This window comes from Oncorhynchus tshawytscha, linkage group LG19, assembly GCF_018296145.1.
Source record: "Oncorhynchus tshawytscha isolate Ot180627B linkage group LG19, Otsh_v2.0, whole genome shotgun sequence".
In the NCBI taxonomy this organism is placed as follows: Eukaryota; Metazoa; Chordata; class Actinopteri; order Salmoniformes; family Salmonidae; genus Oncorhynchus; species Oncorhynchus tshawytscha.
Window position 1 is genome coordinate 58,194,144 of NC_056447.1, and position 27,404 is coordinate 58,221,547.

The 27,404-nt window shown below is 43.4% G+C and overlaps 1 protein-coding gene across 2 annotated transcripts; it reads left to right on the plus strand.

Annotated features, from left to right (window-relative positions):
• Positions 1-416: 416 nt before the first annotated feature.
• On the plus strand, positions 417-27,404 carry ighmbp2 (immunoglobulin mu DNA binding protein 2). 2 transcript variants are annotated; one of them, XM_024383939.2, is made up of 19 exons: positions 417-555; positions 2,465-2,547; positions 7,607-7,776; positions 7,986-8,181; positions 8,285-8,382; positions 8,576-8,739; positions 10,813-11,013; positions 11,384-11,531; positions 11,756-11,930; positions 14,415-14,597; positions 14,973-15,091; positions 15,337-15,431; positions 15,570-15,693; positions 15,775-15,950; positions 19,451-19,640; positions 19,887-20,065; positions 20,354-20,726; positions 25,571-25,773; positions 27,101-27,404. In XM_024383939.2, exons 2-19 carry the CDS (start codon positions 2,471-2,473, stop codon positions 27,299-27,301), a joined length of 3,072 nt encoding a protein of 1,023 aa, XP_024239707.1. In that variant the 5' UTR covers positions 417-555; positions 2,465-2,470; the 3' UTR covers positions 27,302-27,404. The 2 variants fall into 2 exon arrangements, with proteins under 2 accessions (XP_024239707.1, XP_024239708.1); XM_024383940.2 differs by having other exon boundaries at positions 19,451-19,634.

A 27,404-nucleotide genomic window follows, 5' to 3' on the forward strand; every position in this document is an offset into this window, starting at 1 on the left:
CCTTATTTGTGGCATTTATCCCCCAAAAAACTACAAAAACTACATTAATTTTCCCGTAGACTTTGTCCAATGAACCATGGCGGAGTTAGCGCCATTACTATTGTTCTTTATTGCACTGCCTGTGCGCAGACGACATAATAGAAACGATATAGGGATGTTTTCTCTATCCTTCTCTATGGTGTGTACGAGCTGTTTGACAGCAAACTGGCAGAAAAAAAAGAAGAAGAGACACTTCCTGGTCCTCCAATTCTAGTTTGCAAAATAAGAGTTTTGTATTTCGAACTTTTGCTCATGGAAGTCGCACAATGAAATAAGCACATATTACAACATACAACATTTACAGGAAAAAAAATCAAAGGACAGAGAATAATCTTTTTTTTTTTGTTGGTAGCAAATTAAATAAACTGTAGATGAATTCAGAAACGTTCATCCTAACCCAGGCTCCAGCTCAGCAGGTGGCGATATACCTTAGAAGTGTTTGCAACGAAATGACGCATTAATCCACCGAAGAGGAAAATAATGAATTTGCTCAACTCGAACTGATTCAACAAGCAGGTAGTTTTTTGGTTTTACCTACACTCGTTTGCTTTCGTTGTAGAACGGATAGTTAATAAGTAGTTGGGAATTCTAGTTGACACTGTTAATCTGCCGTTCCTCGTGTTATTGTCTTAAATGAAATGACAGTAGCAGCTATATATCTATGGTAGGCTAGCTAGTTAGCTGGCTCTTTTAACGTGCACCTGTCCCTGTAAAAATAATCAGCGTTTCAGTAAAAGAGCCAGTTCATTTTCAACCGCAGTCCCTGGGCAGGTTATTCAAAATAATTCCAATAGCAGTCCAGACAGACCGTGAGAGAGCACCCAGAACAACATAGGACAAGTAGCATGCACAACAAACAATAAAACATAATACAATAAATCAACCAAAAAGTGTTTATAACACCTCACAAGCTACATGAAATGCGGCAATACACAGCTAGTAATTATGTGCACAAGTCCGATTGTCCTTTAGCCGTGTCTTAATGTTTTGTTTGTGAAGGTACTGTAGTTGGTGCACTGTATATACAAAAGTATGTGGACACCCGTTCAAATTAGTGGATTCGGCTATTTCAGCCACACCCGTTGCTGACAGGTGTATAAAGTAGAGTACACAGCCATGCAATCTCCATAGACGAACATTGGCAGAAGAGCTCAGTGACTTTCAACGTGGCGCCGTCATAGGATGCCAGCTTGTCAACAAGTCAGTTCAACAAATGTCTGCCCTGCTAGAGCTGCCCCGGTCAACTGTACGTGTTGTTGTGAAGTGGAAACATCTAGGAGCAACAACGGCTCAGCCATGAAGTGGTAGGCCACACAAGCACACAAAACGGGACCATGAGTGCTGAAGCACGTACAACTTTTCTGTCCTTGGTTATAACACTCACTACCGAGTTCCAAACTGCCTTTGGAAGAAACTTAAGCACAATAACTGTTTGTCTGTAGCTTCATGAAATGGGTTTCCATGGCTGAGCAGCCGCACACAAGCCTAAGATCACCATGCGCCAAGCATCGGCTGGAGTGGTGTAAAGCTCACCGCCATTGGACTCTGGATCAGTGGAAACACGTTCTCTGGAGTGAAGAATCACGCTTCACTATCTGGCAGTATGACGGAAGAATCTGGGTTTGGCGGATGTCAGGAGAACGCAACCTGTCCCAATGCATAGTGCCGACTGTAAAGTTTGGTGGAGTAATAATGGTCTGTGGCTGTTTTTGGGGGGTTTGGGCTAGGCCCCTTAGTTCCAGTGACGGGAAATCTTAACGCTACAGTATACAGTGACATTCTAGATGATTCTGTGCTTCCATCTTTGTGGCAACAGTTTGAGGAAGGCCCTTTCATGTTAAAGCATGACAATGCCCCCGTGCACAAAGCAAGGCCCATGGAGAAATAGTTTGTCGAGATCGGTGTGGAAGAACTTGACTGGCTTGCACAGAGCCCTGACCTCAACCCAAACAAACATCTTTGGTATGAATTGGAACGCAGAGTGCGAGCCAGGCCTAATTGCCCAACATCAGTGCTCGACCTCATTAATGCTCTTGTGGCTGAATGGAATTGGTTGATACAAGATTTCCCAACTCAGGAGCTCATACTGTGTGAGGATGTTACAGTGATGTCTATCCAGCACTCTGAGAGCCTGTTGTAGACCGACTGAATGGGTTTTAATGTTGTAAATCAAGCTGTTCATTCATTGCATGGCTTGTTTTGTTTGCAACCTTCTGCTCCTAATGCATGACAACTTCAAATAGAATCTAAATGTAAGCGTGAGCTACCTACCCGTTACAGTTTGTCTGGAGTACCCTATCAGCTCAGTACCCACGACACAACCATTCATCATGTTTCTGCAACCTCAGTAGGATCAGTCTATCAAATGTTTTTATAAAGCCCTTTTTTTTTACTTAAACTGTTCATTATGTTTGTGTCATTTCAGTGAGAAATGGAGGTGGAATGCTTTGTGTCCAAGACCCTAGAGCTCCTTCAGGAGGAGAGAGAAGCAGAGATCGAGGAGACAAAGTATGTATTTAACTCTTATATTAGAATCATATCGTGTTTGTCAAATGCTGACTGACAAGCCCTTAACCAACAATGCAGTTAAGACAAAAGAAGTGTTAAGTATTTACTAAATAAACGATAAATAAATAAAAATGAAGGAAAAATAACATAATTAAAGAGCAGTAACAAGGCTATATACAGGGTATTACGGTACAGAGTCAATGTGGAGGCTATATACAGGGTATTACGGTACAGAGTCAATGTGGAGGCTATATACAGGGTATTACGGTACAGAGTCAATGTGGAGGCTATATACAGGGTATTACGGTACAGAGTCAATGTGGAGGCTATATACAGGGTATTACGGTACAGAGTCAATGTGGAGGCTATATAAAGGGTATTACGGTACAGAGTCAATGTGGAGGCTATATACAGGGTATTACGGTACAGAGTCATAATGTGGAGGCTATATACAGGGTGTTACAGTACAGAGTCAATGTGGAGGCTATATACAGGGTATTACGGTACAGAGTCATAATGTGGAGGCTATATACAGGGTGTTACGGTACAGAGTCAATGTGGAGGCTATATACAGGGTGTTACAGTACAGAGTCAATGTGGAGGCTATATACAGGGGGTACCGGTACAGAGTCAATGTGGAGGCTATATACAGGGGGTACCGGTACAGAGTCAATGTGGAGGCTATATACAGGGTGTTACAGTACAGAGTCAATGTGGAGGCTATATACAGGGGGTACCGGTACAGAGTCAATGTGGAGGCTATATACAGGGGGTACCGGTACAGAGTCAATGGGGAGGCTATATACAGGGTATTACGGTACAGAGTCATAATGTGGAGGCTATATACAGGGTGTTACAGTACAGAGTCAATGTGGAGGCTATATACAGAGGGTACCGGTACTGAGTCAATGTGGAGGCTATATACAGGGTGTTACGGTACTGAGTCAATGTGGAGGCTATATACAGGGGGTACAGAGTCAGTGTGCAGGAGCACCAGTTAGTCGAGGTAATATGTAGGTAGAGGTGAAGTGACTGCATAGATAATAAACAGAGAGTAGCAGCAGTGTAAGAGGGGGGCAATGCAAATAGTCCAGGTAGCCATTTGGTTAGCTGTTCAGGAGTGTTATGGCTTGGGGATAGAAGCTGTTAAGAAGCCTTTTGGTCCGAGACTTGGCTCTCTGGTACTGGACCGTACGCACTACCCTCTGTAGTTCCTTGCAGGCGGAGGCCGAGCAGTTGCCATACCAGGCGGTGATGAAACCATTCAGGATGCTCTCGATGGTGCAGCTGTGGAACTTTTTGGGGATATGAGGAACCATGACAAATCTTTTCAGTCTATAGGCAATGTCGTGCCCTCTTCACAACTGTCTTGGTGTGTTTTGACAGTTCGTTGGTGATGTGGACATCAAGGAACTTGAAGCTCTCAACCTGCTCCACTACAGACCCGTTGATGAGCATGGGGGTGTGATCAGCCCTCCTTTTCCTGTAGTCCACGATCATCTCCTTTGTCTTGATCACGTTGAGGGAGAGGTTGTTGTCCTGGCACCACACTACCAAGTCTCTGACCTCCTCCCTATAGGCTGTCTCATTGTTATTGGTGATCAGGCCAAGGTGTGAGCAATGACCAGCCTTTCAAGCCACTTCATGACTACAATCGTGAGTGCTACGGGTCGGGAGTCATTTAGTTTTTGGTTGGTAGTTATTTAAGCAGGTTACCTTCGTGTTCTTCGGCGCTATGGTGGTCTTCTTGAAACATGTTGGTATTATAGACTCGGTTCGGGACAGATTGAAAATGTCATTGAAGACACATGCCGGTTGGTCTGTGCATGCTTGAAGCACACATCTTGGTAATCCGTCTGGCCCTGCGGCCTTGTGAATGTTGCCCTGTTTAAAGGTCTTGTTCGCATCGGCTATGGAGAGCATGATCACACACTCATCCGGAACAGCTGGTGCTCTCATGCATGCTTCTGTGTTGCTTGCCTCGAAGGGCGTATTGAAGTCATTTTGATTGTCTGGTAGGATCGTGTCACTGGGCAGCTCAAAACTGTGCTTCCCTTTATAGTCCGTAATAGTTTGTGAGCCCTGCCGAAGCCGGTGTAGTAGGATTCAATCTTAGTCCTGTATTGATGCTTTGCCTGTTTGATGGTTCTTCGGAGGGCATAGTGGGATTTCTTATAAGCGTCCGGATTACGCGGAACCCAAACCGGCTGCGCATGCGCATCATAATAAATGTATTTTGTCCCCCCACACTAAACGTGATCACGACACGCAGGTTAAATTATCAAAACAAACTCTGAACCAATGACATTAATTTGGGGGCAGGTCGAAAAGCATTAAACATGTATGGCAATTTAGCTAGCTAGCTTGCTGTTGCTATCTAACGTTAATTGGTCCTATTTAACTAGCTTGCTGTTGCAAGCTAATTTGTCCTATTTAGCTAGCTTGCTGTTGCTAGCTAATTTGTCCTATTTAGCTAGCTTGCTGTTGCTAGCTAATTTGTCCTATTTAGCTAGCTTGCTGTTGCTATCTAACGTTAATTGGTCCTATTTAACTAGCTTGCTGTTGCAAGCTAATTTGTCCTATTTAGCTAGCTTGCTGTTGCTAGCCAATTTGTCCTGGGATATAAACATTGAGTTGTTATTTTACCTGAAGTGCACAAGGTCCTCTACTCTGACAATTAATCCACACACAAAACGGTCATCCGAATCGTAACTAGTCATCTCTTCTCCTTCTAGGCTTTTTCTTCTCTTGACTTTATCTTGCGATTGGCAACTTTCATAAATTACCGCCATCGACATCATTCGTCTTTCAGTCACCCATGTGGGTATAACCAATGAGGAGATGGCACATGGGTACCTGCTTCTATAAACCAATGAGGAGATGGAGAGGCAGGACTTACAGCGCAATCTGCATCAGAAATAGAACTGACTTCTATTTTAGCCCTTGACAACGCTCGTTGGCACAATAATTGAATAACATTTCGAAATCTATTTTGCAACGCTTGCGTGCGTGACGTGAGTGGTGTAGTCAGCCTGTTTGTCTCCCGCTCCTTGAAAGCGGCAGCTCTAACCTTTAGCTCAGTGCGGATGTTGCCTGTAATCCATGGCTTCTGGTTGGGGTATGTACTGTGACGGCCCTGAATTATTCTGAACCGTCTCAGTGCAGCTCCTTCCAATAGGGCGCTTTCCCTTTAATTCCCAATTAAATAGCCAGCATCAGCTGCGCAAAAGTGGGGTTGTGATGGAGACGTGAATGAGGATGTGTTCAACCCTCAGTGCCGAAGCTTCTCTATTCCTTTTGTTGCCGTTAAACGTGTGTTTTGTAGCCTAAGAGAGTTTACCCAGGATCGGATCCACTCTTTGCGTCCGTGGACTACACCTCTCCGTTCTTCGTGGCCTTTCTCCGCTGGAGATCTATTGGCGGATTGGATTGTCTGACTGACCGACTGACTACCACCTTTTTGTATAGGGTATTTCATTTGTTTTGATGTGATGTATACTGTGATTTATGTAGTTAGTTGTAGTTGAGGACTTAGTAAGAGTCGATACGCTTTAAAGTTCTGTGGTAAAATAATTGTTATATTGATTGTATGTTTAATACTGGGTTTACGCTACACGGAATGAACGGACAAACATTGCGTGACAAAAGTCACTTGAGTTAACTGAACTCCTTTACCGGGCTGGACTCTTTTTAGGCCCGAGGTACAGGACATTTCTGGAGGAACCAGAACTCATTGTGATATTATTATATGTGTGTAATCATTGTTGTTGCTAATACAACCCACGCAAAAGAATGTAGTTGTTTTTGAAGTTCTTTCCAATGTTTTAAGGGTTTATGAAAAGTTTATTTCCATCCTGACTTTTACATAAGTCCTTTGTATTGGTGTAGACTTGACGGACCAGATGGGACTCATTCCCACCCAAACTAAAAGGAGAAACCAATGTTTTCTCTGGTAGGCACAACCTACCTGGCACCCCTATAAATAATAACCTCAAGTCAAAAACGTCATCGATGCACTTATTAATGAAGCCGGTGACTGAGGTGGTATGCCATCGGAAGAATCCCGGAACTTATTCCAGTCTGTGCTAGCAAAACAGTCCTGTAGCTTAGCTCAGATTTTCCAAATGAAGGGTGAGGGAGAGCTTTGTACGCATCTCTGTGTGTGGAGTAAAGGTGGTGTAGAGTTACATTTTTATTTATTTATTTTTCTTCTCTGGTTGCACATTTAACATGCCGGTAGAAATGAGGTAAAACAGATTTAAGATTCCCTGCATTAAAGTCCCCGGCCACTAGGAGACCCACCTCTGGGTGAAAATGTTCTTGTTTGCTTATGGCGGAATACATTGAGTGCAGTCTTAATGACAGCATCGGTTTGTGGTGGTAAATAGATGGCTACAAATAATATCGATGAAAACTCTCTTGGTAGATAGTGTGGTCTACAGCTTATCATAAGGTACTCTACGTCAGGCGAGTATTAAGACTTCATTAATATTAGATTTCATGCACCAGCTCTTATTGACAAATAGACACACACCACCACACCTCGTCTTACCGGAGGCAGCTGTTCTCTCTTCCAGATGCACCGAAAACCCAGCCAGCTGTATGTTATTCATGTCGTCATTCAGGCACGACTCGGTGAAACACAAGATAGTACAGTTTTTAATGTCCCGTTGGTAGGATAGTGTTGATCGGAGCTCATCCAGTTTATTATCCAATGATTGCACGTTGGCTAATAGGACTGATGGTAGAGACAGATACTTCCAAGGCACCTACGTCCCCTATATCTCTGTCTCTTCAACATGCGAATGATGGGAATTTGGCCCCCACAGGAGCCAGAATGTGGCCCCCACAGGAGCCAGAATGTGGGCCCCTGGCCCCTTCCATAACCAGTGTTGTTTTCTATTGAAGACCCCATCCAACGGAACCATGCAAAACTAACCATGTTTCTGTTGTTTTTAAAGATGTTTTGTTCAGAATGCATTGTGTTGGTTGCTAAATGAATTGCCTCATTGAGGACATTGAAGTGTTCTGAATGTTTCCTCTTGTTTTGTACCTGCAGACTATGGCAGGAGAATGTCTCTCTGAAAGATCTCCAGAGTAAAGGCGTTTGTCTCCTGAAGCTGCAGATAGGAAGCCAGTCAACTGGCCTTTATGGACGATCACTCCTCCTTCTGGAACCCAGAAAACACATGGGCGTCTCTGTGCTGCCTAGCAACAACTTTGGACCCGGTAAGAACGTTGAATAGCATAGCTTATGGTCTGTCCGTCTTTATGTAAGACTTTACACACAGTAGTAGCCTGGTTCCATGTATTTGATGTCTTGCCAACTCCTATGGCCATAGGAGTTGGCAAAAAACACATACAGGTCTATGAAAAGGCTATTTACATAGACTGAACTAAATCACTAACTCTCTGATTGGTTTTGTCTGTGGTTGCAGGAGACATAGTGGGTCTGTATGACCTGGATGGCTGTAAGCCGTCCTCCCAGCTGTGTACTGGTGTCGTGACCCGCATCAGTCAGTCAGCTGTCACCGTGGCCTGTGAGGACTCGCCGGACGGACTCAACCTGGACACAGACGCTCTGTACAACCTCATGAAGCTGGCTAACGATGTCACGTACAAACGCATGAAAAAGTTAGTAAGAGAACCTATGCCTGAGCTTAACCGTTACCCTGATCTCAACTCTAACCTAACTCTGACTCTAATCCTTACCTATTCCATTACTTGTTGTCCGCAGGGCCTTGAACACTCTGAATGGGTACAGCAGTGGACCAGCCTCGGATTTGATCAGTGTTCTCTTTGGCTATTCAGAACCTGGCTCTATATCACAACCAAGTAAGGCTTCCTCTCTGGAATATGTTATGAGCTTACTGTATCACACCAGAGCTGGAATTATACTCTCTGAAATAGAAGAATGTGAAAATTATTGCCTTTGTGATTTTGGACATCAGAAAAAAATTACAAATAAAATTTAAAAAACTCTCAGATGCAATTATAAGATTGACAATTATCGCTCTTCTTTGTTCAGATGATCTGTCTTTCCTGAACAGTGGTCTGGATGAGTCTCAGAGACAGGCGGTGTCGTTTGCTCTGTCTCAGAGAGAGGTAGCTGTAATACACGGGCCACCAGGCACCGGCAAGACAACCACTGTGGTGGAAATCATCCTACAAGTGGTCAAACGGGGACAGAAGGTAAAGTGTCATTGGTCCATTCTTATCAAGACCATTATCAACTACTGGCAATCTTATAGCAAACAAGTCAATATGTTATATTGAAAAAATTGCAGAATCTGGCTTTAAATATGGTTTAGGTAATCCTTTAAATATGGTTTAGGTAATCCTTTAAATATATATGGTTTAGGTAATCCCTTTAAATATATATGGTTTAGGTAATCCCTTTAAATATATATGGTTTAGGTAATCCCTTTAAATATATATGGTTTAGGTAATCCCTTTAAATATATATGGTTTAGGTAATCCCTTTAAATATATATGGTTTAGGTAATCCCTTTAAATATATATGGTTTAGGTAATCCCTTTAAATATATATGGTATAGGTAATCCTTTGTAATCATAATAATGGCTTGATTGTTATGTTAGTCACAGATTAACCAGATTTTGACTCTAATTGGTAACCGAGCTACATACCCCAACCAGAAGCCATGATCTACACTGAGCTAAAGGCTAGAGCAGCCGCTTTCAATGAGTGGGGGACTAATCCGGACGCTTATAATAAATCCCGCTACGTCCTCAGACTAACCATCAAACAGGCCAAGCGTCTATACAGGACTAAGATCCTACTACACTGACAATAACGCTCGGCGGATGTGGCAGGGCTTTAAGTCCACAAAGGGAAACCCAGACGCAAGCTGCTCAGTGATGCGAGCCAGACGAGCTAAATCTATTTTATGCTCGCTTCGAAGCAAGTAACACTGAAACATGCATGAGAGCTCCAGCTGTACCGGACGACTGTGTGATAACGCTCTCAGTAGAAGATGTGATCAAGACCTTTAAACAGGTCAACATTCACAGGGCCAGATGGATTACCAGGACGTGTACCGCAAGCATGAACTGACCAACTGGCAAGTGGTCAACCTCTCCCTGTCCGAGTCTGTAATACCAACATGTTTCAAACAGACCACCATAGTCTCTGTGCCCAAGAAAGCGAAGGTAACCTGCTTAAATGACTACCGCCCCAACAGATCCAGAGATGACGCACTCTCAATCACACTGTCCTACCAGGACAAAAGGAGCACCTATGTGAGAATGCAATTCATTGACCCTCAGCTCAGCGTTCAACACCATAGTGCCCTCAAAGCTCCTCACTAAGCTAAAGACCCTGGGACTAAACACCTCCCTCTGCAACTGGATCCTGAACTTCCTGATGGGCCGCCCCCAGGTGGTAAGGGTAGGCAACAACACATCTGCCACACTGATCCTCAACACAGGGGCCCTTCAGGGGTGCGTGCCCAGTCCCCTCCTGTACTCAGTGTTCACCCACGACTCCAGCACAATCATTAAGTTTGCTGACGACACTGGTGATAGGCCTGATCACCAACAACAATGAGACAGCCTATAGGGAGGTCAGAGACCTGGCAGTGTGGTGCCATGACAACAACCTGTCCCTCAACGTGATCAAGACAAAGGAACGGACTACAGGAGAAGGAGGGCTGATCACGCCCCCATTCTTATCAACGGGGCTGTAGTGAAGCAGGTTGAGAGCTTCAAGTTCCTTGGTGTCCTCATCACAAACCAACTATTATGGTCCAAACCCACCAAGACAGTCATGAAGAGGTCACTGCAACACCTTTCCCCCTCAGTAGACTGAAAAGATTTGTCATGGGTCCCCAGATCCTCAAAAGGTTCTACAGCTGCACCATCGAGGGCATCCTGAGCGGTTGCATCACCGCCTTGTATGGCAACTGCTTGGCATCTGACCGCAAGGCGCTACAGTGCTTACGGCCCAGTTCATCACTGGGCCAAGCTTCCTGCCAGGACCTCTATCAGGCGGTGTCAGAAGGCCCTACTCTATCAGGCGTTGTCAGAGGAAGGCCCTAAAAATTGTCACCCAACCCCGCACACTGACTCGGTTTCAGCACCCCCTGTACATATATAGCCTCGTTATTGTTATTTTGTTGTTACTTTTTTAAACTTTATTTATTAAATATTTTCTAAACTATTTCTTGAACTGCATTTTTAAGGGCTTGTATAAGTTAGCATTTTACAGTAATTTTATTTGAATGTTTTTATCTGTTTGTCCTGTAGGTCCTGTGCTGTGCAGGTTCTAACGTGGCCGTGGATAACCTGGTTGAGCGCCTGGCTAAGGCCAAAGCTAAGGTCCTGAGACTGGGCCACCCTGCCCGCCTGCTAGAGTCCATTCAGAAACACTCGCTAGACGCCGTCCTCGCTCACAGTGACAACACCAACATCATCGCCGACATACGCAAAGACATCGACAAAGCTTTTGTAAGTATTGATTGTATTATTATATATGTGGCGTCAATGATAATCACATCTTTATGCGAGTATGATGTATTTCCAGTAGGGCTACACCAGCATGGTCTCTAATTATTTGACTGGTAAATGATGATAACAGATATTTTGGTATCAGAAATTACTGTAATACAGTACCAGTCAAAAGTTTGGACACACATATTTGAGATTCTTCAAAGTAGCCTTTTCCTTGATGACAGCTTTACACACTTTGATAAAAAATAAAACATCTGTGAAAGACTTTTAGACTTAGATAATAAGGTAATTTTCTCTGTGTATTTTCATAACGTATTGGAAGACTTCTAGGTTTGATATTGTTGTGTTTTCTCAATGTATGGTGAAGATGGGGATGAAGAAGATGAATGACAAACGAGATCGGATCCACCTGAAGAGGGAGGTAGGAGAGCTGAGGAAAGAGCTGAGGACCAGGGAAGCTACAGCCATTGCTGAGGTCCTCAAACGTGCTGATGTTGTTCTAGCCACTAACACAGGTGAGTGAGGTTGGATATCAACAGTTGTTCATTAGGGCACACACTATAAAACGTTTCAAAATTGTTTTGCAACATAAAAGAAAAACGTGCAAGTCCTGGTAGCCCCTTCCTATTTCAGTCCGTTTTCTTCCCTTTGGTGCCTAATGAACACAACCCTATGTCTCCGTTCTGACTGGATGGTGTCCTAGTGAACAGTTAATATTACCTGTCTGTGTTGTCTCCAGGTGCTAATGATGGTGGCCCTCTGAAGAACCTACCTGTAGACCATTTTGACTGGGTGGTGATCGATGAGTGTGCCCAGGCGTTGGAGAGCTCCTGCTGGATCGCTCTGCTCCGAGGCAGGAAGTGTATCCTGGCTGGAGATTACAAGCAGCTGCCACCCACCATCAAGTCTCACACGTAAATATCAGCTCTTCTTATTGGTCCCACCAACAAAGATATGTTGCTCTGTGTATAGTCAGTGGAATTAGACACATTTAGATTTTTTTGGGAGACCATTGGGGTGCATGTAGATAAGGAATAAGATTGGGCCTAAAACGGAACCTTGAGGGCTTAAAATGAAAGGTGTCTCATCTTCCTGGGATGCTAAAAAATATTTCTGGGACGACTTGGAGTTGCATTGTGTTGTTTAAGTGTTCCCTTTATTTTTTTGAGCAGTGTATATCTGGGACGGTTCCAAACAGACTCTGGGACTGTTCAGGGACAATCAACTCCATTTTTTTTTTTAAAGCAACAATGATGATGCAACAGATCAGAACGTTTAGCTTAAAGTGTTGATAAACTATTATTGCTTCGTATTAAAGCGCAGCAATGCCCACAATGCTTTGCGCAAATGTTCCAAAATGCAACTTGCGGAAAAACACAGTTCTCAAAGAGTACCGCACTTGATAGCAGTTTAATGAGACCGAGATGACATTTGTTAGAATGTAGAGGTGGATATTGAAAGAACGTTGATTTGTAAACCAATAGAACATGAGAGAAACTGTTTTTAATCGCAGGAAATGTTAATACAGTCATTCCCTCAGCATTTATATGGTCGGATTTTGGCTAGGTTACTTTGAAACCAGGATATAGGCTAGGCTACTTTAAAACCAGGATTTGGCTAGGCTACTTTGAAACCAGGATTTTGGCTAGGTTACTTTGAAACCAGGATTTTGGCTAGGTTACTTTGAAACCAGGATTTTGGCTAGGTTACTTTGAAACCAGGATTTTGGCTAGGTTACTTTGAAACCAGGATTTTGGCTAGGCTACTTTGAAACCAGGATTTTGGCTAGGCTACTTTGAAACCAGGATTTTGGCTAGGTTACTTTGAAACCAGGATTTTGGCTAGGCTACTTTGAAACCAGGATTTTGGCTAGGTTACTTTGAAACCAGGATTTTGGCTAGGCTACTTTGAAACCAGGATTTTGGCTAGGCTACTTTGAAACCAGGATATAGGCTAGGCTACTTTGAAACCAGGATTTTGGCTAGGCTACTTTGAAACCAGGATTTTGGCTAGGTTACTTTGAAACCAGGATTTTGGCTAGGCTACTTTGAAACCAGGATTTTGGCTAGGCTACTTTGAAACCAGGATATAGGCTAGGCTACTTTGAAACCAGGATATAGGCTAGGCTACTTTGAAACCAGGATATAGGCTAGGCTACTTTGAAACCAGGATATAGGCTAGGCTACTTTGAAACCAGGATTTTGGCTAGGCTACTTTGAAACCAGGATATAGGCTAGGCTACTTTGAAACCAGGATTTTGGCTAGGTTACTTTGAAACCAGGATTTTGGCTAGGCTACTTTGAAACCAGGATTTTGGCTAGGCTACTTTGAAACCAGGATTTTGGCTAGGCTACTTTGAAACCAGGATATAGGCTAGGCTACTTTGAAACCAGGATATAGGCTAGGCTACTTTGAAACCAGGATATAGGCTAGGCTACTTTGAAACCAGGATATAGGCTAGGCTACTTTGAAACCAGGATATAGGCTAGGCTACTTTGAAACCAGGATTTTGGCTAGGCTACTTTGAAACCAGGTAAGACATGCCTCATAAAATGGCATAAAACATCCAGGTTTAAAACAATTACGTTAATGGTTAGATAGTGCTGACTGGCTCATCTCAGAAGGTGGGTAATGTGCTCTGGCCTTCTGTCCGTTCTTGTGACCTGAACAGTTTCCACCACCAAGCCATAAGACTGATAAGTGGTTAACCAATAGCTACCCAGACTAACTATTTAACTATCTGCATTGACCCGTTTTTGCAAATATGTTAGATTATCACATTTGCTGCTGTTACTGTTTATCCTGTTGCCTAGTCACTTTATCGCTATCAATATGTACATATTTACGTAAATTACCTCGTACCCCTGCACATTGACTCAGTACTGGTACCCTGTGTATATAGCCAAGTTATTACCTGGTACCCTGTGTATATAGCCAAGTTATTACCTGGTACCCTGTGTATATAGCCAAGTTATTACCTAATTAGACTATATGCCGATAAAGGTCTGGGGAAAGTTGTGAATGTAGCAACAATAGAACAAGTCATAGCTGACTCAACTATCTGAGTAGTACACATATTAGGGATTAAATCCCTGTGAATAACCTAGAGTAGGGACGGTTCGTCTTGCGTTTGGGACGGTTCGCCTTCGAGTTTGGGACGGTTAAAATTGCACTTCAGGACGATTCTGGAAAGGTGATTAGGGGGGGGGGTTATTCTCAAGCCCTGCTTGGGGGGTTCCACAGGTGATGGTAGTGGGTTCTGACTGTCCCCAGTCATACCTGCAATGTAAATAGTTCCATAGATCCATGTGTCATTCCTTGCTTGTGTCTTTTTTACTTTTTGCCATATTTAAAATGGATACTTGGATTTCAATCAATACTATTTTTTTCTCATCCAGGGCTGCATCTAAAGGCCTGTCTGTCAGCCTGATGGAGAGGTTGATCCTGAAGTATGGCGACTCTGTAGTCAGGATGCTGACAGTGCAGTACCGTATGAACAGTAACATCATGACCTGGGCCTCAGAACAGATGTACCAGGGTCAACTCGTCGCACACAGCTCAGTGGAGAAACACCTGCTCAAGTAACAACGGACTCCTTTTGGCTACGTTTACACCGGCAGCCCAATTCAGGTTCTTTTTGTATTGGCATCTGGTCTGATTTGGTCAAAAGATCAATAATTAGGATCAGAATTTGGCTGCCTGTGTAAACACAGCCCATTTATCTCACATCAAATTAGTAGACATTTTAATGAAGGTTTAGGATCAGGGTAGGGTTCAATTCCATTTGAAATCAGTGAATTCTGTAATTAAACTGGAAGTCCAATTTGGACTTTCATTCTAGACTTTCAGTTAATTCCTTGACGGAATGAAGTTCACTTTACTTCCTAAATTGAAATGGAATTGACCCCAAACCCTGTAAGGAACCCAGTTCTAACATGGCTCTTTCCCCTGAACAGAGATCTCCCAGGAGTAGCCAGTGTTGAAGAGACCAGCACCCCTCTCCTCCTCATAGACACAGCAGGCTGTGGACTTAGTGAGATGGAGGTGACAGACGACCAGTCCAAAGGAAACCAAGGTTGGCTTTCTAAAGGATATGATAAGGTGTCCTATTTCCTGTTGGTTGTTGTTTTTATGTTGTGATCATGTTTTTTAATTTAATAAAATGTTTACTACTACCAAACCAATGTCCCCTAGCTCAACACAGTATGACCTAGTCTAAACTAAGAGGAAACTCACTCGGGTATCTTGTCTTCTTAGGACTCATGTGAGGTGCTGACATCTAATAAACTAATTGTGATGAACTCGTCTTCTGATAAACAGGTGAGGTGGACATTGTGGAACTGCACATCAAAGCGTTGACTGAAGCTGGGGTGAAACCTAAAGACATCGCTGTTATTGCCCCTTACAATCTGCAGGTGAGTCAGGGCTGCTTTCTGCACTATTAAACTTTTAGCTCCATTTTTTTTTTGTGGAGATCAGTGTCTTCTAAGCCTTGATCTGAAACATTTGTGACAGAAGGTGCAGAGGCTGTTTATGTTCTTGTCTGTGTTTAGGTGGATCTCCTGCGTCAGCGTCTCTCAGCGAGACATCCTGATCTGGAAATCAAGTCTGTAGACGGCTTCCAGGGTAGAGAGAAGGAGGCTGTGGTGCTGACCTTGGTCAGATCTAACAGGAAAGGTAAACTAGTGTTTGTTTTTGTGTGTGTGTCGCTAAATTTCTACCAATGTGCTGATGTACTAAGTTCCATCTCTCCTTCAGGTGAGATAGGGTTCTTAGCTGAAGACCGGAGGATCAACGTGGCGGTGACTCGAGCCAGACGTCACCTGGCCCTGGTGTGTGACACGCAGACCGTCCAGACCCACGGCTTCCTCAAGACCCTCATCGATCACATGACCCAGCACGGCGACGTACGCACCGCCTTTGAGTACCTGCAGGTAGGTTAATATCCTTATCCCTAGTCCTCGCCATTTAAACGTACTTGTTTTGCTATCGATATCGGCAATACTAGTCTAAAAAATATTGTATCCCATATCGGCATAATAGCCACAAATACAGGGCCTTCATAAAGAATACCCCTGGACTTATTCCACATTTTGTTGTGTTACAGCCTAAATTCAACATGGATGAAATATTATATTTTTTTCTGATACATCTACACCCATGATGACAAAGTGAAAACATCCTGCTGTCAGATCCAAGGCTCTTCATAGAACAGTTATGTTTGTGTTGTGGGCTACTGTAGACTAGGGCTGTGGTCTAGGGCTGTGGTCTAGGGCTGTGGTCTAGGGCTGTGGACTAGGGCTGTAGTCTAGGGCTGTGGACTAGGGCTGTACATGTTACGCTCCGTCCGCTAATACCAGATTAGTAACTGGAAGTAGTTTTCTGTTCATCGCTCTCGGGTAAATCCCCAAGTGGTTTCCTTCTTCCCTGGCAACTGAGTTAGGAAGGACACCTGTATATTTGTAGTGACTGGGTGAATTGATACACCATCCACAGTGTAATTAATAACTGCACCATGCTCAAAGGGATATTCAATGTCTGCTGTTTTTTACCCATCTACCAATGGGTGCCCTTCTTTACAAGGCAGTGGAAAACCTCCCTGGTCTTTGTGGTTGAATCTGTTTGAAATTCACTGCTCAACTGAGGGACCTTACAGATAATTGTATGTGTGGTGTACAGAGATGAGGTAGTTATCTTAAACACAATTTCACACAGAGTCCATGAAACTTCACTATGTAACTTGTTCAGCACATTTTTACTCCTGAACTTATTTAGGCTTGGCATAACAAAGGGGTTGACTACATATTGACTCAAGACATTTAAGCTCTTCACTTTTAATGAATAAAACGTAATTCCACTTTGACATTATTGACATTATGGGTATTGTGTGTAGGCCAGTGACAAAACATCTCAACTTAATTTAAATGTCAGGCTGTAACACAATAACATTTTGAAAAAGTCAAGGGACTGTGGATATGTACTGAACAAAAATATATAAATTCAACATGCAACAATTTTGAAGATTTTACTGAGTTTACATTTCATATAAGGAAATCAGTCAATTTTTAAATAAATAAATTAGGCCCTAATCTATAGATTTCACATGACTGGGCAGGGGCACAGCCATGGGTGGGACTGGGAGAGCATAGGCCCACCAACTGGGGAGCCAGGCCCCACCCACCGCAGAGCCAGGCCCAGACAATTAGAATTATTTACGGAGAGTTTCATCAGATGTCCGGGTGGTCTCAGACGATCCCGCAGATGAAGAAGCCGGATGTGGAGGTCCTGGGACGAGGAAGCGCATACAGCCTCAATTAGCCTAGCAAGCTAGCTTAATTAGCTTTTCCAGGTTTGATGCAGTCAAGACAGGTACTACATCATCACATTACAATGATAAATAACAAAGCCATGTCTGCTATAGCTCGAGTCGGCTTGGTTGGTTGGTTGCTGTCTCTCATCTGTGTAATTCGCTCACACGCACAGTAGCCCCTTCTAGAGTGTCATCTTCTCCCTCACACGATCAGCTCCGGTTAATCAAGTTGCTTAAAAATGTCCTTTTCTGCTGCTTCCCTCACTTGGATCAGACCGGGTCTGGATCCGACCAGACCTATTCCGAACGGGTCTAGTTGTACTCAGGTCTGTTCAGAACTGGTCTCTATTTTAACAATTTTATTTATGTATATCGGGTCATGTTGGGAAAGCCCCCAAATGAGTGGTTCAGTGCCCACACGCAGTCTCTGTGGTTCATGTGAGCCCCCAAATGAGTGGTCTCCAGCTCAACGCTTTTCATTCCTGGGAATAAGATTCAATTACGAATCACCCCTGTGTGTTACAACAGCGGGGGTCTGTTTTTCAGAGCTGTCTGTCCCAGGTAGGTGCTTTGTCGCCAGGACCTATGACTGGTCGGTAGGGTAACCTCCATGATAACTTTCTTTCCCTGGGTATATTTATAATGCGTGCAATCCAACACTGGGTGCCAGCCGGTTACCGGAACACGTCTTATCGCATAAACCGAGTGTAACAACAGTTCTCCAAGGTGGCCCGGCCAATCAGGTTACGTCACTGAGCCCTGGTACCCAGAGTGGGCCGGGCTTTAGGCAAACCCAGGCAGATAAACACTGGGGGGTTTTTTCAACAGAGTTCCACAGTGTTCACGAGTGTAGTCTCCTGTGTGGTCCTTCTCCATGTTCAGATACACGGTTGTGAAGAGTGGTGGAAATGGAAGAAGAACCAGATGGCACTTCTCTGGAATCTCGCTGTCTGCTCCGACCAATTACATGCATGCGCGGTGTCTCCATGGATCATGCGATCAGTGACGTCAGGGTACAGGCTACAATTTGTGGTGCTCTTTCCTGAGTTTCTGCAGCATCATTATGTTGACTGTTCTCCAGGCCTCAGTGCCTGTTTTGAGGGAGGAAAGATCCTCCCGTCACCCGAAGCAGGCAGTCCGAGTGGTTCCCATGTCGAAGATCCAGAATGGCTAGTGCAAACATTGTGTGTCGTTCTAGACCCTTCAGCAAACACCTCAGAATAATCAAGAGCCTCTGGCTATTACAGCCAATTGGCAGTATTATACACATCCATGCTAATGTCCCATATTCAGTCACCAGGCTTCATAAGGAACCAGTTTAAAGAGTTGTCTGACTCCCATCTCAGCGTGTTCTGGAGCTTTTCTATCCTCACGGATTGTGTCCGGGTTCCGGCTCTGCTTAGACACGTTTGGGCTGTGTCACAGTGCCTACGTGTAGATCCGTGTTAACTCCCGTTGTGCAGGGACCTCTATTGTCCCAGGTGCACGGGCAGGTTTGGCAAGCGAGGCCAGAGAGTTGGTTCTTACGGGCCCCTAAGAGGCCCAATCTGAAAGCTAGAGGTTTATCTCTGAATGTTATTGCTACCGTTCAGTCTGCAAGGGGGAGACAGGCTTCTCCATGAGCAATGTTGAGCCAAGGTAAAGGAATTGTTCCTTTACAGATGGGATTATATTTCTCCATAGTATGCTGTACGTAGGCTGACTGACTGAATGAAAGGGAACGTAACGTTATGACTATAACTATTGTTCTCTGAAGGAGGGAAACGTGGTACAACACCTGTATAGCCCCGTACCACCCATTCCTGAGCTCGGTGAAGAGCGGTTTGAAATGCAAGGAATGAATCCAAGCCTCACACTTATCACCTGTGGAAGGCAGGGCTTCTAGCGAGGCACGGATTTCATTGGCCTTGTCAGGCACAACGCCCCATAGCATGTTGTACCTCGTTTGCCTCCTTGAGGGAACAGTAGTTATAGTCATAATGTTACGATATTAAACTATGAAATATCGCAATCGATTTAGGCAATGCTAGCCTAAAAACTATTGTTATCCATATGGGCAATACTAGCCTGAGAAATAAATTGGTATAAATCGAAACTGAAAGTATCATCCATCCCTACCTACAGGACATTGTGCCCCAGAACTACACCAGAGACCACCGAGATACCAAGTCTAACAACACTAAAGCTACCGCTAGCAGCTCCACCTCCAACAAGCAGAAGGGCAGAGGCCAGGCTGGGAGCAAGGTGGAGCCAGGACACAAGAGGACCTCTGGGAGTAACAAGACCCAGGGAGGAGAGCCTCAGACAGGTTCGGGTATGCCGTTATTCACATACTGTAACAATAAGGACAAGTTGAATGGTTTGGGGAGGCTGGTTTTGCCAGAACCAGATTAAGCTTAGTCCTAGACTAAAAATCAAGTTCAATGGAAAATCTCAATTGAAAATAGTTGTTTTATTCCAGGTTTAATCTAACCCCATGCTGTGGTAGTGTTACAGAAATATACACACAACTGAAATTTAAACAAAAGTTGACATGTTCACATTGATTGAAATGACACAGATCCCGGCACACACAGCCAAGCCAGACGTTCCACCCCCACAGAGGAGGAGCAGAGACTTACGCAGATAAAATACCTGGAGATCAAGAACCAGGTGGAGTGGTTTCTCCAGGACCCAGACCAGACGGAGCTACGGTTTCCCTCGACCCTCAACTCCCACGACCGCCTGCTCGTACACCAGGTACATAGTACTTTGTGTTTTTATTAAGTTGTTGATGCAAGCACACTAACTTCTACCACTACCATTTACAAATTATTCTGGACAGCTCAAACAAGCACACACTTTTTTTTCTTCAGCAAAGTTACTTTTTGTAGTTGTACATTATCAATGTACAACTTATGGTGAGGTGTTTGCATAAGCCTATCTTGTGTTTCTGTTCCTCACCTGCACCCTGTGTTGCACTTTGATGTTGTGCTTTGTTTTTCCTGTTGCAAATAAATAAAACTAAAAACTACATTTGTAAAACAGGTTGCAGAGGAGCTGGGCCTGAACCATGAGAGCCAGGGAGAGGGAAAGGATAGATCCATCACTGTCTCCAGACCCCCAACAGGGTCTAACGAGGCTGGGGAAGAAGAGGAGCAACAAGCCCAAGAACCAGCAGCCGTCCGGGAGGAAGAGAGTGTTACAGGGCCTCCTGTAGGGCAACCGGCAGCCGTCCTGGAGGAAGAGAGCGTTACAGGGCCTCCTGTAGGGCAACCGGCAGCAGATCTCAAGACTTTACATCTGGAACGAATGAGACGGGAGCAGAAGAAGAGGGAGCAGAAGATTGAGCAGGAGAAGCATCTAGATACCATCCGTACAGCAGGACAGACTCAGACTGCTAAGAAGACCAAGGCAAAAGGTTAGTGTAAAAAATGATCAAACTAGAAGTCAATAATGATGATTAAAATACGTTCTGATCAAACCGTATTCCTTTATGATCAGCAAGGCTCACTCTAATTGCCTGTTTTTTATTTTGGATCCGCCGATATACAGTGGACACAAGGGTCATTCAAGGGTTTTTCTTTATTGTGACTATTTATTTAAATTGTAGAATAATAGTCAAAACATCGAAGTTATTAAATAACACACATGGAATCATGTAGTAACCAAAAAAGTGCTAAACAAAAATATATTTGAGATTCTTCAAAGTAGCCACCCTTTGCCTGGATGACATTTCTACACACTCTTGGCATTCTCTCAACCAGCTTCATGAGGTAGTCACCTGGAATGCATTTCAGTTAACAGGTGTGCCTTGTTAAAAGTTCATTTGTAGAATTTCTTTCCTTAACTTCTTATGGTATAGGGGACGCTTGCATCCCACTTGGGGGAAAAAACGGAAAATGCAGCGCGGCAAATTCAAAAAAATGATATAAAAATCCAACTTTCATTAAATCACACATGTAAGATACTCAATTAAAGCTACACTCGTTGTGAATCCAGCCAACATGTCAGATTTCAAAAAGGCTTTTCGGCCAAAGCATAAGAAGTTATTATCTGATGATAGCACAATGTCAACAAAGAGAGTAGCATATTTAAACCCTGCAGGCGCTACACAAAACGCAGAAATAAAATATAAAACATGCATTACCTTTGACGAGCTTCTTTTGGTGGCACTCCAATATGTCCCATAAACATCACAATTGGTCCTTTTGTTTAATTAATTCCATCCATATATATCCAAATGTCCATTTATTTGACGCTTTTGATCCAGAAAAAAACTGCTTCCAAAAAACGCAACGTCACTGCAAAATATTTCAAAAGTTGCCTATAAACTTTGCCAAAATATTTCAAACTACTTTTGTAACTTTAGGTATTTTTTACCTCTTGGAACTACCCATCCCGGATCCGGGAGAATTGTCATCAACTACACTAATTAGCATAGTGCAAACGGTCAATAAATATTACTAGAAAATATTCATATTCATGAAATCACAAGTGAAATATAGTGAAACACAGCTTAGCCTTTTGTTAATCATCCTGTCATCTCAGATTTTGAAATGATGCTTTACAGCCAAAGCAAGACAAGTGTTTGTGTAAGTTTATCGATAGCCTAGCATAGCATTATGTCCAGCTAGCAGCAGGAAGCTTGGTCACGAAAATCAGAAAAGCAATCAAATTAATCGTTTACCTTTGAGCTTCGGATGTTTTCACTCACGAGACTCCCAGTTAGACAGCAAATGTTCCTTTTGTTCCATAAAGATTATTTTTATACCCAAAATACCTCCGTTTGTTGGTCACGTTATGTTGAGAAATCCACCGGAAATAGCGGTCACGATAACGCCGAAAAAAATCCAAATGATATCCATAATATTGACAGAAACATGGCAAACGTTTTTTATAATCAATCCTAAAGGTGTTTTTCAAATATCTATTTGATAATATATCAACTGGGACAATTGGCTTTTCAGTAGAAGTGAGAGGAAAAATGACTACCTCTGTCTTTTACGCAAGAATCACTCTGAGAGCCCTCAGCTGGCCACTTACGCAATGTAGTCGTTTACGCTCATTCTTCAACATAAAGGCGTGAAACTACGTCAAAATGCTGTAGACACCTTAGGGAATACGTAGAAAAAGGAATCTGGTTGATATCCCTTTCAGTGGCCAATAGGGGTGCATAGGAAGACAACGGTTTCAAAACATGAGTCACTCCCTGATTGGATTTTTCTTATGCTTTCGCCTGCAATATCAGTTCTGTTATACTCACAGACAATATTTTTACAGTTTTGGAAACATTAGAGTGTTTTCTATCCTAATCTGTCAATTATATGCATATTCCAGCATCTGGTCCTGAGAAATAGCCCGTTTACTTTGGGCACGTTATTTTTCCAAAAATGAAAATAGTGCCGCCTAGCTTCAAGTTAATAATCAATCAAATTGTAGATGGGGCGATTTGTTTTCAATACAGGAAGTAAACAAACCATGCTCCTTTTTACGTCTTGCGCAACTCTCAATAGTGTAACGTTGTTCCTGGATGTGCTTCTTCTTCGTTGCACAAATGAATAACCTCAACCAAATTCTAAAGACTGGTGACATCCAGTGGAAGCGATAGGAACTGAAAACAGGTATATCCCAATGACAACTCAGGGAACAGTCAGAGGCAAAAAAAAATAAAACATCTGAACAGTTAGTCCTCAGCCTGCTACATACGTTCTGTTATATTCACAGACATGATTCAAACCGTTTTAGAAACTTCAGAGTGTTTTCTATCCACATCTAATAATATGCATATCTTATATTCCTGGCATGAGAAGCAGAAAGTTGAAATTGGGCACGTTATTTATCCAAAAGTGAAAATGCTGCCCCCTATACCTTTAAGAGGTTTTAATGTGTTTAAGCCAATCAGTTGTGTTGTGAGGGGTATACAGAAGACAGCCCTATTTGGTAAAAGTCAAAGTCCATATTATGGCAAGAACAGCTCAAATAAGCAAAGATAAATGACAGTCCATCATTACTTTAAGCCATGAAAGTCAGTCAATAAAGAACATTTCAAGAACTTTGAAATGTTCTTCAAGTGCAGTCGCAAAAACCATCAAGCGCTACGATGAAACTGGCTCTCATAAGGACTGCCACAGGGAAGGAAGACCCAGAGTTACCTCTGCTGGAGAGGATAAGTTCATTAGAGTTATCAGCCTCAGACCCAGAGTTACCTCTGCTGGAGAGGATAAGTTCATTGGAGTTACCAGCCTCAGAAATTACAGCCCAAATAAATGCTTCACAGAGTTCAGGTAACAGACACATCTCAACATCAGCTGTTCAGAGGATGTGTGAATCAGGCCTTCATGGTCGAATTGCTGCAAAGAAACCACTACTAAAGGACACCAATAAGAAGAAGAGACTTGTTTGGGCCAAGAAACACGAGCAATGGACATTAGACCGATGGAAATCTGTCCTTTGGTCTGTGTCTTTGAGAGATGCAGGGTAGGTGAACAGATTATCTCTGCATGTGTGGTTCCCACTGTGGAGGAGGAGGGGGGATGTTGTAGGGGTGCTTTGCTGATGACACTGTCTGTCATTTATTTAGAATTCAAGGCACACTTAACCAGCATGGCTACCACAGCATTCTGCAGCAATATGCCATCCCATCTGGTTTGCGCTTAGTGGGACTATCATTTGTTTTTCAACAGGACAATGACCCAACACACCTACAGGCTGTTTAAGGGCTATTTGACCAAGAAAGAGGGTGATGGAGTGCTGCATCAGATGACCTGGCCTCCATAATCATCTGACCTCAACCCAATTCAGATGGTTTGGGATGAGTTCTGTAACAGCCCTGAATTTGTCTGAACCGTCTCAGTGCTTCTCCTTCTAATAGGACGCTTCCCCTTTAATTACCAATTAAATAGCCAGCCTCCGCTGCGCAAAAGTGGGATTGTGATGGAGACTCGAATGAGGTTCAACCCTCAGTTACGAAGCTCTTTACTCCATTTGTTTTGTTGCATTTAAAAGTTTTAAAGTGTGCTTTAATAGCAAGTTTACCCTCGGATCCATTCATTAGTCCGTTGGACTGCACCTCTCATTAGTCCGTTGGACTGCACCTCTCATTAGTCCGTTGGACTGCACCTCTCATTAGTCCGTTGGACTGCACCTCTCATTAGTCCGTTGGACTGCACCTCTCATTAGTCCGTTGGACTGCACCTCTCATTAGTCCGTTGGACTGCACCTCTCATTAGTCCGTTGGACTGCACCTCTCATTAGTCCGTTGGACTGCACCTCTCATTAGTCCGTTGGACTGCACCTCTCATTAGTCCGTTGGACTGCACCTCTCATTAGTCCGTTGGACTGCACCTCTCCGTTGTTCTTCGTGGCCTTTCTCCGCTGGAGATCTGTTGGCGGATTGTCTGACTGACCGACTGACTACAACCTGTTTGTGTACGGTATTTCATTTGTTTTGATGGGATGTGAACCGTGATGATTTATGTAGTTGTAGTTGAGGACTTATTAAGATTTGATACGCTTTATGGTTGTGTGGTAAAATAATCTATTTTGATTGTATGATTGAGACTGGATTTATGCTACACTTGTATGAACGGACAAACATTGTGTGACTAAGGTCACTTGAGTTCCCTGAACTCCTTTTCCAGGCTGGACTTTTAGGCCCGAGGTACTGGACTTTTCTAGAGGAACCAGAGCTCGTTATGTGTTCTATTATTATGTGTTTGTGATCATTTATGTTGGTAATACAACCCACGCAAAATAATAGTTGTTTGACGTTATTTCCAATGTTTTAAGAGTTTATGAAAAGTGTTTTTCCCTCCTGACTTTTACATGAGTCCTTTGTGTTGGTGTAGACTTGACGGATCAGACGGGACTCATTCCCGAGAAACCAATATTTTCAATATTTTCTCTGGTAGGCACAACCTACCTGGCATCCCTATAAACAATAACCTCAAGTCAAAACCGTTACAGTTTGACCGCAGAGTGAAGGAAAAGCAGCCAACAAGTGCTCAGCATATGTGGGAACTCCTTCAAGACTCTTGGAAAAGCATTCCAGGTGAAGCTGGTTGAGAGAATGCCAAGAGTGTGCAAAGCTGTCATCAAGGCAAATAGTGTTTTACTTTGAAGAATCTCAAAGATAAAAATTGGGGGTTACTACATGATTCCATATGTGTTATTTCATAGTTTTGATGCCTTTACTATTATTCTACAAATAGTGAAAAACAAACTTTTGACTGGTACTGTATCTGTATAATTTCTCTCCTCTAGGAAAGACCAAAAAGACCAAAGCGGGGGCCTGTGAGATCGCTGCGGCTGCGACAGCGGATGCTGATTTTGACACCCTAATAGATGCTGTGGTGAAGGCAGAACGCGTCTGTAGTTTTGTCAAGTGTAAAACGTTAGTAATTCATCTGGGACAACTCTGTCTGTTCTGCAACAGACAATACTGCCTCGGTCACCACATACCTGAGGTAAGACACATTGTTTCTAGATCATTTTCTTTCTGACTGACTCTCACTGTATTATGTTCCACTGTTTAGCTGTCAGAGTTAATCCGTTAACTCGAGTTAATCAAGACCTCTATTTTCTTGTAAGTCCAATGCAGCCATTTTCATCAAATCATTTCTGTTTAACAATTTAAGTAACTTACTGTGATTTGTTTTTTAATTAAAATGGCCCAAAGAGACACAATGTCTTCTTAGCTAAATGCAAATTTTCAAGCAGGAATTTGGCTAGGACAGTCTGGAAGTGGGCTGAGAGAGGGGCCTAATTGGAGGAGCCTACTGGGAGGGATAAGTAACCTGGAAACTAGCTCTTATTGGCAGAGAAGAAAGCAAACTCTCTAAAACTAGCTCTTTGTTGTTCTGTTAACTGATACCGCCTGGTGATGTCACCAGAAACTCGTCTTTTCAAACAGCTCTTACACTAAAAGTGCATTATCATAATTTTCACGATACTATTCCAACATTATAGCGTGGAAATATATATATATATATAAAACACAGCAAAATCGTGTTTTGGACTGCACTGCCCCTTTTAAATGACAGATCACTAAACTAAATCTGCATTTGCGAGTTAACTCAATTCCATTTGTTTTCTGTTTGACATCCCTAATTTGTTGTAACTCTTATCTACCAGTGGTCACTTTCAGGTATATTTTGTATTTAGTGGACTGATTTTAATTTAGTTTCACATTTTTGGAAAGGTTATTCTCTGATGTTTCTTTGTTGCGATGACTCTGTGACTGTGTTGCGACGACTCTGTGACTGTTGCGGCGACTCTGTGACTGTGTTGCGGCGACTCTGTGACTGTGTTGCGACGACTCTGTGACTGTGTTGCGGCGACTCTGTGACTGTGTTGCGACGACTCTGTGACTGTTGCGACGACTGTGTTGCGGCGACTCTGTGACTGTGTTGCGGCGACTCTGTGACTGTTGCGGCGACTCTGTGACTGTGTTGCGGCGACTCTGTGACTGTGTTGCGGCGACTCTGTGACTGTGTTGCGGCGACTCTGTGACTGTGTTGCGGCGACTCTGTGACTGTTGCGACGGCTGTGTTGCGACGACTCTGACTGTGTTGCGGCGACTCTGTGACTGTGTCGCGACGACTCTGTGACTGTGTCGCGGCGACTCTGTGACTGTTGCGACGACTCTGTGACTGTGTTGCGGCGACTCTGTGACTGTTGCGACGACTGTGTTGCGACGACTCTGTGACTGTGTCGCGGCGACTCTGTGACTGTGTCGCGGCGACTCTGTGATTGTGCCGCGGCGACTCTGTGACTGTGTTGTAACTCCTCCAGGTCCATGGGTGTGGAGACCAAGCCAGGGCCAATGCCAGGATGAGGATCAGTAAAGAAGGGGTTCTGTATGCTGGTAGTGGACACAAGGACAAGTCTGTAGATCCTAACAAGAAGGCCTATTTACACAGGAAGCTGGACTCCAAACTCAAAGACATGGAAAAGCAACGGAAGACCAAACCCAAAGAGAGTGACAATAATTGACCTTTGACCCTTTTAATTCCAGTTTGTCAGTGACTGTAAGCTCTGAGGATGACCCTTTGTGGACTGAATAGATATCATTATTAAACAGATTACTGCGAAATCA